General features: G+C 42.0%; 1 protein-coding gene and 1 non-coding gene across 2 annotated transcripts; both read right to left on the bottom strand.

Moving 5' to 3' along the window:
* Nucleotides 1–4,255: 4,255 nt before the first annotated feature.
* On the bottom strand, nucleotides 4,256–8,318 carry LOC106608192 (fos-related antigen 2). The gene is made up of 4 exons (XM_014205991.2): nucleotides 7,564–8,318; nucleotides 7,029–7,274; nucleotides 6,205–6,312; nucleotides 4,256–6,081 (listed from the first exon to the last, which is right to left on the bottom strand). The coding sequence occupies exons 1-4, from the start codon at nucleotides 7,675–7,677 to the stop codon at nucleotides 5,518–5,520; spliced, it is 1,032 nt and encodes a 343-aa protein (XP_014061466.1). The 5' UTR covers nucleotides 7,678–8,318; the 3' UTR covers nucleotides 4,256–5,517.
* Nucleotides 8,319–10,250: 1,932 nt separating this feature from the next.
* On the bottom strand, nucleotides 10,251–10,337 carry trnastop-uca (transfer RNA opal suppressor (anticodon UCA)). Its single transcript has one exon. It is a non-coding gene; the product is annotated as a tRNA-Sec (tRNA).
* Nucleotides 10,338–16,291: the final 5,954 nt, after the last annotated feature.

Raw genomic sequence — 16,291 nt, 5'->3', positions numbered from 1 at the left:
AGATGGTATACAGTAAAACCCAGGGGCACAATTTCCACTGGGGACGGAGGGGGACACATTCTGAAATTGAATTTTTGCCCCCCCAAGTTTTATCATTGGAATGTGATACAAAACGAGGCGACGGTGTGCTTTAGGACCATGCGGAAGCCCTGAGCGGTCGGGTAGGCTGTTGAGTGTTTATCTGACTGGATTAAAAAAGAGAAAGAGGAGTGGGAGGCCCCAGTGCACAACTGAGCAAGAGGACAAGTACATTAGAGTGTCTAGTTTGAGAAACAGATGCCTCACAAGTCCTCAATTGGCAGCTTCATTAAATAGTACCCGCAAAACACCAGTCTCAATGTCAACAGTGATGAGACGACTCCAGGATGCTGGCCTTCTAGGCAGCGTTCCTCTGTCCAGTGACTGTGTTCTTTTGCCCATCTTTTATTTTTATTGGCCAGTCTGAGAGATGGCTTTTTCTTTGCAACTCTGCAATGGTTCCGTGACTATACTGCTAACACTAAACAGAGACAAGAGTCACGACAGTACTTACCTTATGCAGAATCAGGAAAATGTTTGTGTTGTAGCAGTCTGCGTCTGAAGGATGCCACAACAGACCCTAGGCCCCTCTCATCCTTCAGTGAGTAGATGAAATGAGAATGAGAGTGAAGGTGAGGAGAGGAGGATTAAAAGGAAGGTGATGAGAGCACAGGTGATGGATGGGAAAGAGATTAAAGGACAGGTGAGAAGATTCGGAAAGGTAAGGAAAGGAGGAGTTACCAGAGGAAAGAAGTAGAGAAATTAAGTGTTAATGGAGGAGAAAAACAATTCAGGTGCATACTTCCCAGGCTGCATTAGGCTTTTTCTCTTTATTTCCCTTCCTAAGCATGGTTACAGCATGGAACATTTAGACCACTGCAGATTTGCTGGGGTCCACTAGACTTCCTTGGGGTCTACAGGATTCTATAGGGGTCTTCCTGAAGTCCGCTAGTCTTCCTTGGGGTCCACAGGAGTCTACATGGGTCTTCCTGAGGTCTGCTAGTCTTCTTTGGGGTCAACAGTAGTCTACATGGGTCTTCCTGAGGTCTGCTAGTCTTCCTTGGGGTCCATGGGAGTCTACATGGGTCTTGCTGAGGTCTGCTAGTCTTCCTTGGGGTCCACGGGAGTCTACATGGGTCTTCCTGAGGTCTGCTAGTCTTCATGGGGTCTTCTCCTTTAACACACACCTCAACAACACACTGAGATTAGTATGATATGCTGATGAATAGTGAAGGGATCTACAATCCACAGTATCCGGCCTTCCTTCCTGTTGGTCATATGACAACTTTTTTCTTCTCTTGTTTACGGCTGATATGAAGAGAGAATAAGGCGTATGAGTTGTGTCCAATGGTCCTAGCACTAGCACTTCTGTCAGCATGCAACCAAAACTCCCTTCCCTCAGCCTAAAGAGGAGTTTGGGGCAGAGAAAGAAATCCTTCCACAGGGGTGTCGATTGGGCTCCAAGGACCTCTGGCACTGTAGAAATCCTTCCACAGGGGTGTTGTTTGGGCTCCAAGGACATCTGGCTCTGTAGAAATCCTTCCACAGGTGTGTTGTTTGGGCTCCAAGGACATCTGGCTCTGTAGAAATCCTTCCACAGGGGTGTGGGTTGGGCTCCAAAGACATCTGGCACTGTAGAAAACATTCCACAGGGGTGTCGGTTGGGCTCCAAGGTCCTCTGGAACTGTAGAAATCCTTCCACAAGGGTGTCGGTTGGGCTCCAAGGTCCTCTGGCACTGTAGAAATCCTTCCACAAGGGTGTCGGTTGGGCTCCAATGTCCTCTGGCACTGGAGCGTTGCTTCTATTGCTCCAGGACCTAGAGTCTAGGTAGTACATCTAGGCCACCTATGAGATACTCACTGTGTTGACTGACCTTACTCTTCCAATGGTAAATTGACTCCACATGGAGAAGCAAGGCATTCCCAACTCATCAAAAAATGATTATATATATCATATTTTATATATATATATATATATATATATATATATATATATATATGTATGTTGCTTAGTAACCAGCTCAGGAGATCTACAGATTGCTCAGCAATATGTTGATTTCATCCGTTTTCATAAGTGTTTTGCAACAATAACAGTAGTACACTGTAGTACCTTTACAAGGATGGAGAAAAAAAAGCTAGAAGCAGAGAATACATTTCTATAATGTGTCTGGGAAATGCAAGATCAACTGGAAGTATGTGATGAATATCATGTCACTAAGAAGAGGGGAAGAGTGCACGATCATTTATAGACTGTGATATGTATTGATTTGCATCAGTACACAGGACTACAGGTCAACAACACTGAAGGTTAAAGTTCAGACAGAATTCTTCCAAGAACTGACAACTGCTAATATCCCTCACCTGAAAGTAGCAGCGGAGTAAAACGCATGGTGTATGATTGGAATATATATTTGATTGTATGATTTCAATGTTAGCATTCACGTAACACATTCATAAGCAAACAATGAACATGATTTTTGCATTTTGGTCCTCTGGTTTAGTTGTACATTTGTGGCATACATCTTCCAAGTGGAATGTATTATAAAGCTTTAATAATGCTCTATGTAGCTGTTACAATTGCATCATATGTACAGTTGAAGTCAGAAGTTTACATACACTTAGGTTGGAGTCATTAAAACTTGTTTTTCAACCACTCCACACATTTGTTGTTAACAAACGATAGTTTTGGCAAGTCCGCTAGGACATCTACTTTGTGCATGACACAAATCATTTTTCCAACAATTGTTTACAGACACATTACTTCACTTATAATTCACTGTATCACAATTCCAGTGGGTCAGAAGTTTACATACACTAAGTTGACTGTGCCTTTAAACAGCTTGGAAAATTCCAGAAAATGATGTCATGACTTTAGAAGCTTCTGTAGACACCTGAAACCCCACCTCTTTAAGGAATACCTGGGATAGGATTAGTAATCCTTCTAACCCCCCCCCAAAAAACATATAGATGTACTATTGTAAAGTGGTTGTTCCACTGGATTTCTTAAGGTGAATGCACCAATTTGACGTAAATGTAAATTTTAGGCTAATTGACATCATTTGAGTCAATTGGAGGTGTACCTGTGGATGTATTTCAAGGCCTAACTTCAAACTCAGTGCCTCTTTGCTTGACATCATGGGAAAATCTAAAGAAATCAGCCAAGACCTCAGAAAAAAAATTGTAGACCTCCACAAGTCTAGTTCATCCTTGGGAGCAATTTCCAAACGACTGAAGGTACCACGTTCATCTGTACAAACAATAGTAAGCAAGTATAAACACCATGGGACCACACAGCCGTCATACCGCTCAGGAAGAAGAGACATGGAGAAATGTCCTCTGGTCTGATGAAACAAAAATGTAACTGTAAGGTCATAATGACCCTCGTCATGTTTGGAGGAAAAAGGGGGACGCTTGCAAACTGAAGAACACCATCCCAACCGTGAAGCACGGGGGTGGCAGCATCATGTTGTGGGGGTGCTTTGCTGCAGGAGGGACTAGTGCACTTCACAAAATAGATGGCATCATGAGGAGGAAAATTATGTGGATATATTGAAGCAACATCTCAAGATATCAGTCAGGAAGTTAAAGCTTGGTTGCAAATGGGTCTTCCAAATGGACAATGACCCCAAGCATAATTCCAAAGTTGTGGCAAAATGGCTTAAGGACAACAAAGTCAAGGTATTGGAGTGGCCATCACAAAGCCCTGACCTCAATCCTACAGAAAATTTGTGGGCAGAACTGAAAAAGCGTGTGCGAGCAAGGAGGCCTACAAACCTGACTCAGTTACACCAGCTCTGTCAGGAGGAATGGGACAAAATTCACCCAACTTATTGTGGGAAGCTTGTGGAAGGCTACCCAAAATGTTTGACCCAAGATAAACAATTTAAAGGCACTGCTACCAAATACTAATTGAGTGTATGTAAACGTCTGACCCACTGGGAATGTGATGAAAGAAATAATAGCTGAAATAAATAATTCTCTCCACTATTATTCTGACATTTCACATTCTTAAAATAAAGTAGTGATCCTAACTGACCGAAAACAAGGAATTTTTACTTTGATTAATGTCAGGAATTGTGAAAAACTGAGTTGAAATGTATTTGGCTAAGGTGTATGTTAACTTTTTGTCCGTTATGTCCCGAGTCTGTATTCTCACAGAGAGGTCTTATATATTATGATCATACTGCCAGCAATTCATATTTTAAAATATGTTTCACACAGCAAACTATACAACAAATACTCTTCATATTAATTTATTGTACAGCCTCGAATAATACATTGAAACCTAATGAAAACCGTCAAGAATGAATAACAAACAATATGAGATAAAAATAAAGGTCAACATTATAGCAAATCATTGTGGATGACTATTGCTTTGACACTTCTACCTCAGATGTATGGTAAGTAATGTTGCATTGTGTTCATATCACATTTGACTGTAGAAAATTAGTCAGTGTTGTCGTGACAACCATTACTCCAACTTAAAATCATAAAATGGCTTCTACATACAGATTGTCTTTAATAAATGGCACAGCAATTAAATACTAAACAGAACTAATGGTTAATAAATATTTGCCATTGAAATTTACAGTAGTGCTTTACAGTTGTGCCAAGGCAATGTCTTGCAGCACCATCTAGTGTCTAACAAACCAAACTACCAGTCAATCGATTTTCAGTTTGAAAATGGATATGATTGAAGTATTGACGTATTGACAAGAGCCAAACTTGAAAAGAATATCTAGTTAAACCTTTATCTTCCTCTTACAAGGGAAGAATCCTCTCCAGAGCTCAGTAAAATACACATGTCAAAAACTTTTAGATACTTGACAGTATACTATAGCCTAGTCTCTGCTTGAGAAAGTGCTCTATTCAATCAGATCCGCTTTAGTGACATCAGCATAGCGGTTGTTTTGGTGGTGTCAGAGGTGGAACTGCTGTTAGAGCTGTCAAATCCACAAGTGGCTCCAGGCATTATACCTAAAGCGGACATTGCCATTGGCTTCACAGAGTCCAATTAACAGAAATCCCATGCAGCCTTGTTTCCAAGTTGGAACACTGGAATGTGAGATGGAATCTACACATCAATTAGGCTGATAGAAATCCTCTTTATATAGTTTAATTATTTTTCAATTTGAGCGTAATTATTATAGTCTTCACTTTCTCGCTCTGAACTTCCAAAGCGAGTGGGGACAGATGTGGCTTCTTGACAATGATCGCAAGAGCAGCTACTCACCGATTTGACGGCTCCAACGCAGTTCCACCTCTGACAGCAAAAACATTCATTATTCGTGTGTCTGCTATCACAGTTTAACACTTGATCTGATTGAATCTAGGCCTTAGCATGGAGCTTGTACTTTTGGGACGATTCCATTATACCAGGCAGACCAAATCCGATGCTGGTCAAGTATTTCAAAGAATAGCATCTGAACATTCCATAGTGATTAAAGTACAGTATAGTGCTGTACATTATATTTGTCCACTTTACTGTAAATCATTGCCCTACAGAGTCAACAAGGTGGGGGAGAATCGTGGTCCCAGTAGTCCATCCTCAAGACTCATGTCACTACCAGGGAGAGGCTTGGAGAGCAAGTTGTTGGGAAGGGCCTCTTCCCGGAATGAGGACTCAGCCCTATCCTGCTCACCCAGGCTGGGGTGATGGTGAGACAGCATGGGACAGGATAGATCCACCAAATGGGCTGGGCTGCAGCTCACCATGGATGGGGTGGTGAAGCAGTCGACACTGGGACAGTACTCTTCTACATGGCGATAGGTGGGTTTGATGGCGCAGTGTTCATGGTGGTGAAAGGAGAACAGCATCTCCTCCTGGGGCTCCTGCTTTATCGTGGGAGGGGGGCTCAGGGGTTTGGCCAGGGGGGAGGTGGCTGTGGGGTACATGGTCGGGGCGAGAGGGGGCAGTGGCTGAGCCTGGGGATGCCCGTCACAGCCCAGTAGACACACTGGGGCATGCAACACTAGCACGCGCTCCAGCTTCTCTCTCTCCTCCTGGAGCCTCTCAACCTGGGTCTTCAAGCTGGCCTGCTCTCTCTCCAGTTCATCAGTCTCCTTATAGGACAGACAACAAGAGTTCATAGTTCATAACCATCAACATCCATCTATGCTTACAAAACAGTAGGTAGGTTGAGCTACAGTATTGACTGACTGGTCATTCTCTCTGTTTGGACTCACTCCTTGCAGTTGGTCGGTCAGCTCCTTCCTGTGGTTGCGACACTTGGCAGCAGCCAGCTTGTTCCTTTCTCTCCGCAACCTTCTCCTCTCCTCTTCAGCTGGGTTCAACTGTTGATGGAAAACAGTGAGAAACAGTGAGAAACAGCATTTGGCTGGATATGCCATTCATTTGAATAAAAACGGTCAACTCTAACATGAGATAGATACTATAGACCAGGGGTTCCAAAACCTTTTCATTTGGGCCCCCCTTCCAGCATCTATGTCTACAGGCACAAGCACTGTTCATGACACAGACTGTTCACACTCCTTGTTGGTGGAGAGTATTTTGCTGGTTGTAAGCTTATTTCCTGCAAATCTACACATTTTGCCATGCCTAAAGTGTATGCATGTGATATTTGAGTGCATTTGTTTTTTACAACAATATATATGGGCTAAAAACCAACATAAAAAAACATTAGCTGACATGCGCTAGTTGATCTGGTCATTTCTGACAAATAGCTCACTAAAGTTCACAATGACTGACATGACATGAGGAACTGATGATGCACTACACGATTTAGAAATCGCACCATGTACATTCTACTATTACAATGTCCAAGAAAAAGTTTAAAGCTGTACTGAGTTGGGAACCACTGCTATAGGCTACTTACGGAAAAAATATATATTGCAGTATGAATATATTGATATTTTGATCTACTGTGAAAAACTGTATATTGCAATAACAATATTTTTTTTATTATTATATCCACAATATTAACAACATATCCATATCCCTTAGTCAAAGCCTCTCGGTCTTCCTGTACAGTGTGTTTCCTTACTGTTACCTGATCACTACGCCTGCTCCTTCCATGCGTGTTGCCCACTGTCCGTATTACCCCGAGCCTTGTGTGGCTCCCAGGCCCCAGGCTACTGCTGATGTCCAGGGGCTGGTAGGGGTGAGAGCGTAGGCAGTGGCCAGGCTTGGAGGCTAGAATAGCTGGCTGGATCATCCACTGCAGCTCCTGACTGGACGTGATGGCATTGATGGTGGGGATGAAGGAACTGCTGGGTAGCTGCATTTTGACAGGATACTGGAGAGGGATAGAAAAATAACAATTGAAAAACAGTAGGCTACATGAGCTTTTGCATTATTAAGTGGTAGGCTATGGCTGCCTCAGTCTTAGCTTGTTTCCAAGTAGTACTACTCAATAATGAAATTGTTGCCTTAGCCTATTTGCCTTGCCTACACTTCATTTACATTTTATCATAATTAATCAACGAATTAATATAGGCTATATATGGTAAAAAAAAAATATCACAAAGTAGGCTATTTGAAGCAAACGTGTAATTTTAATTTAGGTAGAATAGGCATACGAATACCTGTTGGGATTTTGAGGATGCCCAACTATTGACGGCATCGGAGGAGAGCTCGAGCTGACCCCTTTTCCCGCCACGGAGAGTGGTCTCGTGGTCCGCGGAGTGGTTCAGATGCATGGTCCGTTTGTTCCACGAGCCAACAAACACTCAGAATGCAGTGGACAAAACTCGAATTATTTAGTCGCCGTTTACTAATACCAATTAAATAGTTAATTTGCCAATAGAAAGACTAGATTTTATGAAGTAATGCTGTTGAAATCTATCGTTCTGCCTGGACGAGCACGTCATCATCCAGGCGCACAGGGAGACGGAGGTAGCTGCGACTGTGAAGACTGAAACTTATTTATAGCCAAATGAGATAAATTCTAGATCCGGTACCTCGGTGATAATACAATGTCTGAAAAACTCTTTAACACATCATGGAAATTGCAAATATGGTCAACTGATTCCATGTATGCCATGTGGTGATTTTAAAAAGGTCTTGCTGACGCAGGCATCCAAAAACAGGACAATTGCCGTCAGAGCTGAAGTGTGTGGGTAGCTACCATGGTTTAATTGACGTCACATAGAAGAGTGTTTCCGTCCAGCGCTGCAGAGATGAGAGCTGTAGGCTTAGCTTCTTCAGGCTTCAGACAAAATAACATGTCGCTCAGGAAACAGGAAACCGCGAATGAATTGTGAAATCAGAGTAAAAGATCTGGACAGAAGCAAACGGATGTAAGCAGAGGTTGGATGTGGTTATTGCCATATAACTGCTGTATTTAAGCACACATATTTTATTCCTTCTCTCTTGGACTTTTTCAGCTGGACCTCAAGGCATTCTTTTATATGTCCTTCTCCCTCATTATGTAAAGTGGATGAGCTTTAATTTACAGCAGTCTTTTGTTCTCTCCCTTCAGCATTTAGTCTCCCCTCACAACATACTGAGATTGTCTGCATTGTGTTGTCCAGAGGAACAGTAGATAGGAAACATAATTAAATATTGAGTATAGAAGAGTGTAAAAAAAAGTCTCTATATAAAAATTGAAGTCAGAATTTCTCTGTAAAGGAGAAAAGTGATTCCCCCTGTGTGTGTGTGTGTGTGTGTTTAGCCTTTCTCTTTCTGACCACAATTACACCAATTGGGATGGTGTGTGTATGCATTCATTCTGAGCTCACCAGACCCTCTGCTCAACTCTGGGCTTTATGTGTGATTAACATGCTCCTCTTTTCAGAGCGGACAATGGCAGGGCACAGGGTGTATCCGTGGAGGGTCTTAAACCCTGGCTGCTGTTCCTGTATGTATTTAAGGAGAACATGGTGTTCCCAGAGTCTTGACCACAGCACACCGTGTCTCACATTATTAATAGGCCACAACATATGTTTTCATCAGTGGAGACCTAAATCCCTCACTGCCAACTTGGCATCTGCATTTATACAATGCATTTGGGAAGTATTCAGACCCCTTGACGTTTTCCATATTTTGTTACATTACAGCCTTATTCTAAAATTGATTAAATCGTTTTTTTTGTCCTCATCAATCTCGACATAATGAGAAAGAAAAAACGGTGAATTTTATAAATTTTGGAAAATGTATTAACAAAAAAGTACAAAAAAAATGCTACTGGCTTCTGTCTGGCCACTCTACCATACAGGCCTGATTGGTGAAGTGCTGCAGAGATGGTTGTCCTTGTGGAAGATTCTCCCATCTCCACAGAGGAACTCTGGAGCTCTGTCAGAGTGACCATTGGGTTCTTGTTCACCTCCCTGACCAAGGACCTTCTCTCCCGATTGCTCAGTTTGGCCAGGTGGACAGCTCTATGAAGTCTTGATGGTTCCGAACTTCTTCCATTTAATAATGATGGAGGCCACTGTGTTCTTGGGGATCTTCGACGCTGCAGACACTTTTTTTGGTATCATTCCCCAGATCTGTGCCTCAACACAATCCTGTCATGGAGTTCTACAGACAATTCCTTTGACCTCATGGATTGGTTTTTGCTCTGACATGCGCTGTCAACTGTGGGAACTCACATAGACAGGTGTGTGCCTTTCCAAATCATGTCCAATCAATTGAATTTACCACAGGTGGACTCCAATCAAGTGGTAGAAACATCTCAAGGATGATTAATGAAAACAGGATGCACCTGAGCTCAATTTCGAGTCATAGCAAAAGGTCTGAATACTTATGTAAATAAGGTTTCTGTTTTTTATTTTTAATACATTTGCAAAAACATCTAAAAGCCTGGGGTATTGTGTGTAGATTGATGAGGGAAAAAATGTATTTAATACATTTTAGAATAAGGCTGTAACGTAACAAAATGTGTAAAATGTCTAGGGGTCTGAATACTTTCTGAATGCACTGTATATATAGTTGAACTGTTAGAGATAGGCATAGCTGAACCCACCTCATGTGCATACAGTGTGAGGTAACTGAGGTAGGTTACATATCTTGTATTGATGCATCTCGCATCTGCTGTTGTTACACAAATGCAATCTTGACTGTGTCTAATAGTGTTTGAAGTAAAACTTGTGTGAAGACTGGGTTTTTTTGCTTTGAAAAGGGAATGTGATAATTGCTTTTTAGATTGAAGTGCATTTTACTACAGTTCTGTTATTGTTGGAAATTCATTCCACTTCGGCTGTTTTCCATAACCATCTTCCCAATTCTTTTATTATTTTTTCTCAGAGGAAAGCAGACATATTTTCAGTGTTGCCTAGAAGGTGGAATTGAACCACTTTGACTCTCATCAGCTACAGGTTTGAAGCCTGCACCCCAGACCACTGAAACTCATCTGGGTAGAATTAAGAGAGCATCTGGCTCTTATATTCAGCATCAATTTGACATATGTTTTTACATTATGTAGTTAAATGATTTTATTTACAATTATTTGGTGATTAGGAAAGCACATTTAAATCCCATATGCGTATTCACAGCAGGAAAAAAAGGTGTGGTGTTGTAGAGAATCAAAGGACCATGAATATAATATAATAAGAAACCTTCGGTACTGGCTTAAGGCCGGTAGCAACCACTACAGAATGTCCGGTCAGAACAAGGATGAGGCAGATGTCCAGGTTAAGGGGAGTTTAATGGAAGATGTCCACACTCACACATTACACACACATTTGACCACTCATGGTTCAGATATCTGAGAATCATGTCCAGTGATAACAGACATTAACTATGTGGTCGTTTAGATGCATTCACAGTTAAACATCAGACATACAGGGATTCAGTACACAAGAGGAAAAGTTCAGCAGGAGGGAAAACTGTGGAAGTGCTCATCAGGATTGAGAAAGCACGTTTCTGACCACACAGCGTGTTGGGGTAATAGACCAACTGAAACTGAAGTCCTGGGAATCAAGGCTGCTGATAGGCTGAATGAGATGTGGTGATAAGTATTTGGTGTGACCTTGACCAATAAGACACTAACAAAAGTGGGGGTCCTCTGCTGAATAGGAGAGTAAGCTGCTCGACTAGAACAAGCATAAAGGATGGCTAGAATCAACTGACTGAAGCTGGACCCTTTAACAGGTAAGATGTTTGTTTTCAATCAAAACTAACATTTGGAGTTGGGAATGTAGCACTGCAAAGCATCCTGGGACATATGCAAATGATTATATCCATGAGATTTAAACTTGAATTCCCCTAATCAGTTATTTCAGTTGCCCTTTATACAGTCCATTCGCAAAGTATTCAGACCCCTTGACTTTTTCCACATTTTGTTACGCTACAGCGTTATTCTAAAATTGATTAAATACTTTTTTTCCTCATCAATCTACACACAATACCCCATAATGACATTGCAAAAACAGGTTTTTAGACATTTTAGCAAATTTCTCTATATATATAAAAAAATATGACATTTACATAAGTATTCAGAGCCTTTACTCAGTACTTTGTTGAAGCACCTTTGGCAGCGATTAGAGCCTCAAGTCTTATTGGGTATGACGCTACCTGACGCACACCTGTATTTGGGGAGTTTCTCCCATTCTTCTCTGCAGATCCTCTCCAGCTCTGTCAGGTTGGATGGGGAGCGTTACTGCACAGTTATATTCAGGTTTCTCCAGAGATAATCAAGTCTGGGCTCTGGCTGGGCCACTCAAAGAAATTCAGAGACTTGTCCCGAAGCCACTCTTACGTTTTCTTGGCTGTGTGCTTAGGGTCGTTGTCCTGTTGGAAGGTGAACCTTTTCCCCAGTTTGAGGTCTGGAGCAGGTTTTCAAGGATCTCTCTGTACTTTGCTCTGTTCATCTTTCCGTCAATCCCGACTAGTCTCCCAGTCCCTGCCACTGAAGAACATCCCCACAGCATGATGCTGCCACCATGATGCTTCACAGTAGGGATGGTGCCAGGTTTCCTCCAGACGTGACGCTTGGCATTCAGGCCAAAGAGTTCAATCTTGGTTTCATCAGACCAGAGAATCTTGTTTCTCATGGTCTGAGAGTCCTTTAGGTGCCTTTTGGCAAACTCCAAGCAGGCTGTCATGTGCCTTTTACTGAGGAGAGGATCTGTAGAGAAGAATGGGAGAAACTCCCCAAATACAGTTGTTCCAAGCTTGTAGCGTCATTCCCAAGAAGACTCGATACTGTAACTGCTGGTAAAGGTGCTTCAACAAAGTACTGAGTAAAGGGACTGAATGCTTATGTAAATGTGATATTTCAGTTTTTATTTGTAATACGTTTCCCAAAATAAAAAATGTACTGTTTTTGCTTTCTCTTTATAGAGTATTGTGTGGAGATTGATGAGGAAAAAAACAATTACATTTTAGAATAAGGCTGTAACGTAACAAAATGTGGAAAAAGTCAAGGGTTCTGAATACTTTCCAAATGCACTGTATATCCCTGACCTATTACATAATTTATGCAGTAGCATACAATACATTTTTGAACCATTTTTGTGCTGTGCTCACTTGAACAGGAAGGTGGCGCGGCGGTCCTTCTTGTGGGCAAACTTTGTCATCAAATTCTGTCATTCTCTGGATATATGGTGCTTTCAAGACAACTTGGAACTCGAGAAAAAAACGAGGTCGAATCATAATGTCAGTGATCTTCAGGTCGGAAAGTCTGAGCTCTAGAAGGAGGCCCGAGTTCCCGACTTGAAATTCCAAGTTGGATTACCGTTCAAAACGTATTTTCCCAGTCGGAGCTCAGTTCCCAGTTGTCTTGAACACACCAAAGTCAGAGATTTCCCAGTTCTGAGTTTCCAGTTGTTTTGAACGCGGCAGAAGTCATGCTGGATTGATAGCATGGCCAATGTATTCAACCTTTCCTGCCCATGGTGTTGCGTGTGAATATTTATCCTTTTAAGGTTGGAAAAGACCCTTTCAGACAGATGTTTTAAATCCTTAACCCTTGTGTTGTGTTTATGTTTTTGTTATTCACCCAATGTCTGATGGACCCACAATATTATTGGGTTTTTAAAACAATTCAGCCATAACAATTTACGTAAAAATACTTAATTCTTAATACTTAGATGTTGACTTATATCAATTACAACAATATAGACAGCATACATTGTTAATATTTGCCATTTACCTCTGCTAGATCACATTTATCAATAAAAGCGCTATTTGTTGTTTTGGGGATAAAAGACATGGGTGGAATAAATCATGTTTATCTTGAACAAATGTAAATTAAACAAGGATTTCATCACTATTGATGTTTATTGCTTTGAACTGAACAAATTGGAAGGACACATTTTACCTACAGTATTTTATGGAAATGATAAATGAGCCCCATTGAACACAAATTAAGGCCAGTCTACACACCACGAGGGACATAGTTTCACAGTGTGTGTGTGTTGCAAATGTATTTCTTGCACTTGATGCATGTGTACTGTGTCTTCCTGTCCTTCTTGGGTCCACACAAATCGCAGCACTTCTTGTTGCTACCGGCTGCAGTCTAGAATGATGAAAACACTTAGTTCAGGAATTTTACTAACAACTCACTCACTCACTCACTCACTCACTCACTCACTCACTCACTCACTCACTCACTCACTCACTCACTCACTCACTCACTCACTCACTCACTCACTCACTCACTCACATATATAGTTACAGCAGGCCAAGGTAGGAGAGTCAGACACACCCACATGCATCAACATCACTCACACTTACTTCCGGTATTGGAGTTGTTGGTTCTGTGGGTCGGGCGGATGGGGCACCAGCATCCTCCTGAATCTTCCTCATGATGGCTGCAGAAGCTGGGGTCCTTGAGATATGTTGATTTGAGGTCTTACCAATGACTTGCCCAGCTCCTTGAGAAAGATCCGTCTCCTCTGGAGCTTACCTCTGTTCCAATCTGGGTTCAACGCAATCCAGATGACAAACGCGTTGTCTAAGTTGTTGAAGAATATCACAAGTGGCCAGCGTAGGGTTCTTCTTTTGCAGCTGTAGCCAGTCACCAGCTTGTCTAAAATGTCCACCCCTCCTTTCGTGGCATTGTAATCCATTTTGATTTCTGTTATTTGATGTTCCTGGCCACAGATTCTCCAATCCCTATGCAGCGTACTCATGAGTACTACATTTTTGTCTTTCTTTCGCACGTAGGACACTAGGGACATGTCGGCCGTGAACACAAACTTAGAGGAATTGATAGGCCTGTTCTGTGTATTCAACAGCTGAGGTGGGAGAACTGGCTTGTTTTTTCGTACTGTTCCTACCATCATCAGCTTCCTCTTGAGGAGCTCCTGTCCCAGCTTGTGCGAAGTAAAAAAGTTATTGCATGTGATGTTGTGGCCACGGAGTCCCTGTGTCACATCCAGGACAACCCGCATCCCTTGGTTCTTCTCAGGGGCTCCTCCATCTGGCTTCCCCATATACACTTGCAAGTTCCAGACATATGATGAAGCAGCATCACAGGCAGCCCAGATCTTGATTCCATATTTTGCGGGTTTAGAAGGTATGTACTGCCTGAAGGGGCAGCGGCCATCCGGAAAATAATGTGGATGTTTTCCAGAGACAATGTTGCATTGAAGAGTTCTCTGCCAGTTTCTGCATCCCACGGGGATTCTGTGGATTCCCCATTTAATCTGAAAACACCAGCAAGGATAATAACCCCAAAGTATGCATTTAAATATGTTTGGTCCATCTCCTTCCATCTCTCTTCAAAAACACGCCTTCCCTCCAAATTAGTGCAGTCCAGAATAATTTTCTGGATGGTGTCTGGGGTTTGAAATGAAGTCTTTATGTCCCGCACATGAGTCGGCCCTGGTTACATCCTTATTACATTGGCAGCCATGTGGGGTGGCTCATTTCTTGGGAAAGAAGACCATTCCATTTTTTGACATCCATATTTCTCCTCCTGCAGTCTGCTGATGAGGTGGTTGCTGATGGGCTGGGCCTTGGGGCTGGCTGAGGGTTAATCATCCTCTTCCAACTCACTGTCAGACTCTGAATTGACAGAGACATGATCTTCATATTCTGAAAATTCTTCATCTTCCAAAGTGGAAGATGCTCCTTCCACACCAGCTTCTCTCTCTGCAAAAATTATGTCTAAGGCCCTCTGAACAGAGATTATTTTGCCATACTGATTGATTGTGGTAAGGAGCCACACATGCAACGTTATTTATTTGTTGTGTCCCTCCCCCAATTTGCACCTGGCTGGTAGTGTGGGAAAATACTGCATTTTTTTACTATGTATCGGAACTAATGCATTGAAATAATGTCTTGGAATAACTCTGTGCAGGTTCCCGCAGACGTTGTGTAGTTTCACACACTACAAAGGGTAAAGAGTGCGAGAAAAGCGGGAGACAGACAGACAGGCAGGGAGACAGACAGGTTCTTGGTACTATGTTGAAACAGCAGGCCCAGTGAGGAGGAAGACAGAGTGAAGTCACACAGCAAACCTTTTTGTTTCATTTTTACTTGTTTTCACCTATACACACACTTTTCCACACTTTTATTACCCTTGGGTCCAGTGGAACCGAACAACACAAATGTAATATACATTTGAAGTGGAAGTTTACATACACTTAGGTTGGAGTCATTAAAACTTGTTTTTCAACCACTCCACACATTTCTTGTTAACAAACCATAGTTTTTGCAAGTCGGTTAAGACATCTACTTTGTGCATGACACAAGTAATTTTTCCAACAATTGTTTACAGACAGATTATTTCACTTATAATTTACTGTATCACAATTCCAGTGGGTCAGAAGTTTACATACACTAAGTTGACTGTGTCTTTAAACAGCTTGGACATTTCCAGCTTTAGAAGCTTCTGATAGGCTAATTGACATAATTTGAGTCAATTGGAGGTGTACCTGTGGATGTATGTCAAGGCCTACCTTCAAACTCAGTGCCTCTTTGCTTGACATCATGGGAAAATCTAAATAAATCAGCCAAGACCTCAGAAAATGGTAGACCTCCACAAGCCTGGTTCATCATTGGGAGACATTTCCAAATGCCTGAAGGTACCACATTCATCTGTACAAACAATAGTACGCAAGTATAAACACCATGGGACCACACAGCCGTCATACCGTTCAGGCAAGAGACACGTTCTGTCTCCTAGAGACGAACATACTTTGGTGCGAAAAGTGCAAATCAATCCCAGAATAACAGCAAAGGACCTTGTGAAGATGCTGGAGGAAACAGGTACAACAGCATTCTAATCCACAGTAAAACAAGGCCTATGTCGACATAACCTGAAAGGCCGCTCAACAAAGAAGAAGCCACTGCTCCAAAACCGCCATCAAAAATGCCAGACTACAATATGCAACTGCACATTGGGACAAAGTTCGTACTTTT

This window comes from Salmo salar, chromosome ssa06, assembly GCF_905237065.1.
Source record: "Salmo salar chromosome ssa06, Ssal_v3.1, whole genome shotgun sequence".
NCBI classification, from domain to species: Eukaryota; Metazoa; Chordata; class Actinopteri; order Salmoniformes; family Salmonidae; genus Salmo; species Salmo salar.
This window is presented reverse-complemented; position numbering and strand designations above follow the sequence as displayed.

What these genes read in the sequence shown, in the direction of transcription:
- LOC106608192 (XM_014205991.2), bottom strand. Translation starts at nt 7,677, where the DNA reads ATGCATCTGAACCACTCCGCGGACCACGAGACCACTCTCCGTGGCGGG. An exon ending in CATCCTCAAAATCCCAACAG is followed by an intron (nt 7,275 to 7,563) that starts GTATTCGTATGC and finishes ATCCCTCTCCAG; the next exon opens with TATCCTGTCAAAATGCAGCT. An exon ending in GGAGCAGGCGTAGTGATCAG is followed by an intron (nt 6,313 to 7,028) that starts GTAACAGTAAGG and finishes TTCCATCAACAG; the next exon opens with TTGAACCCAGCTGAAGAGGA.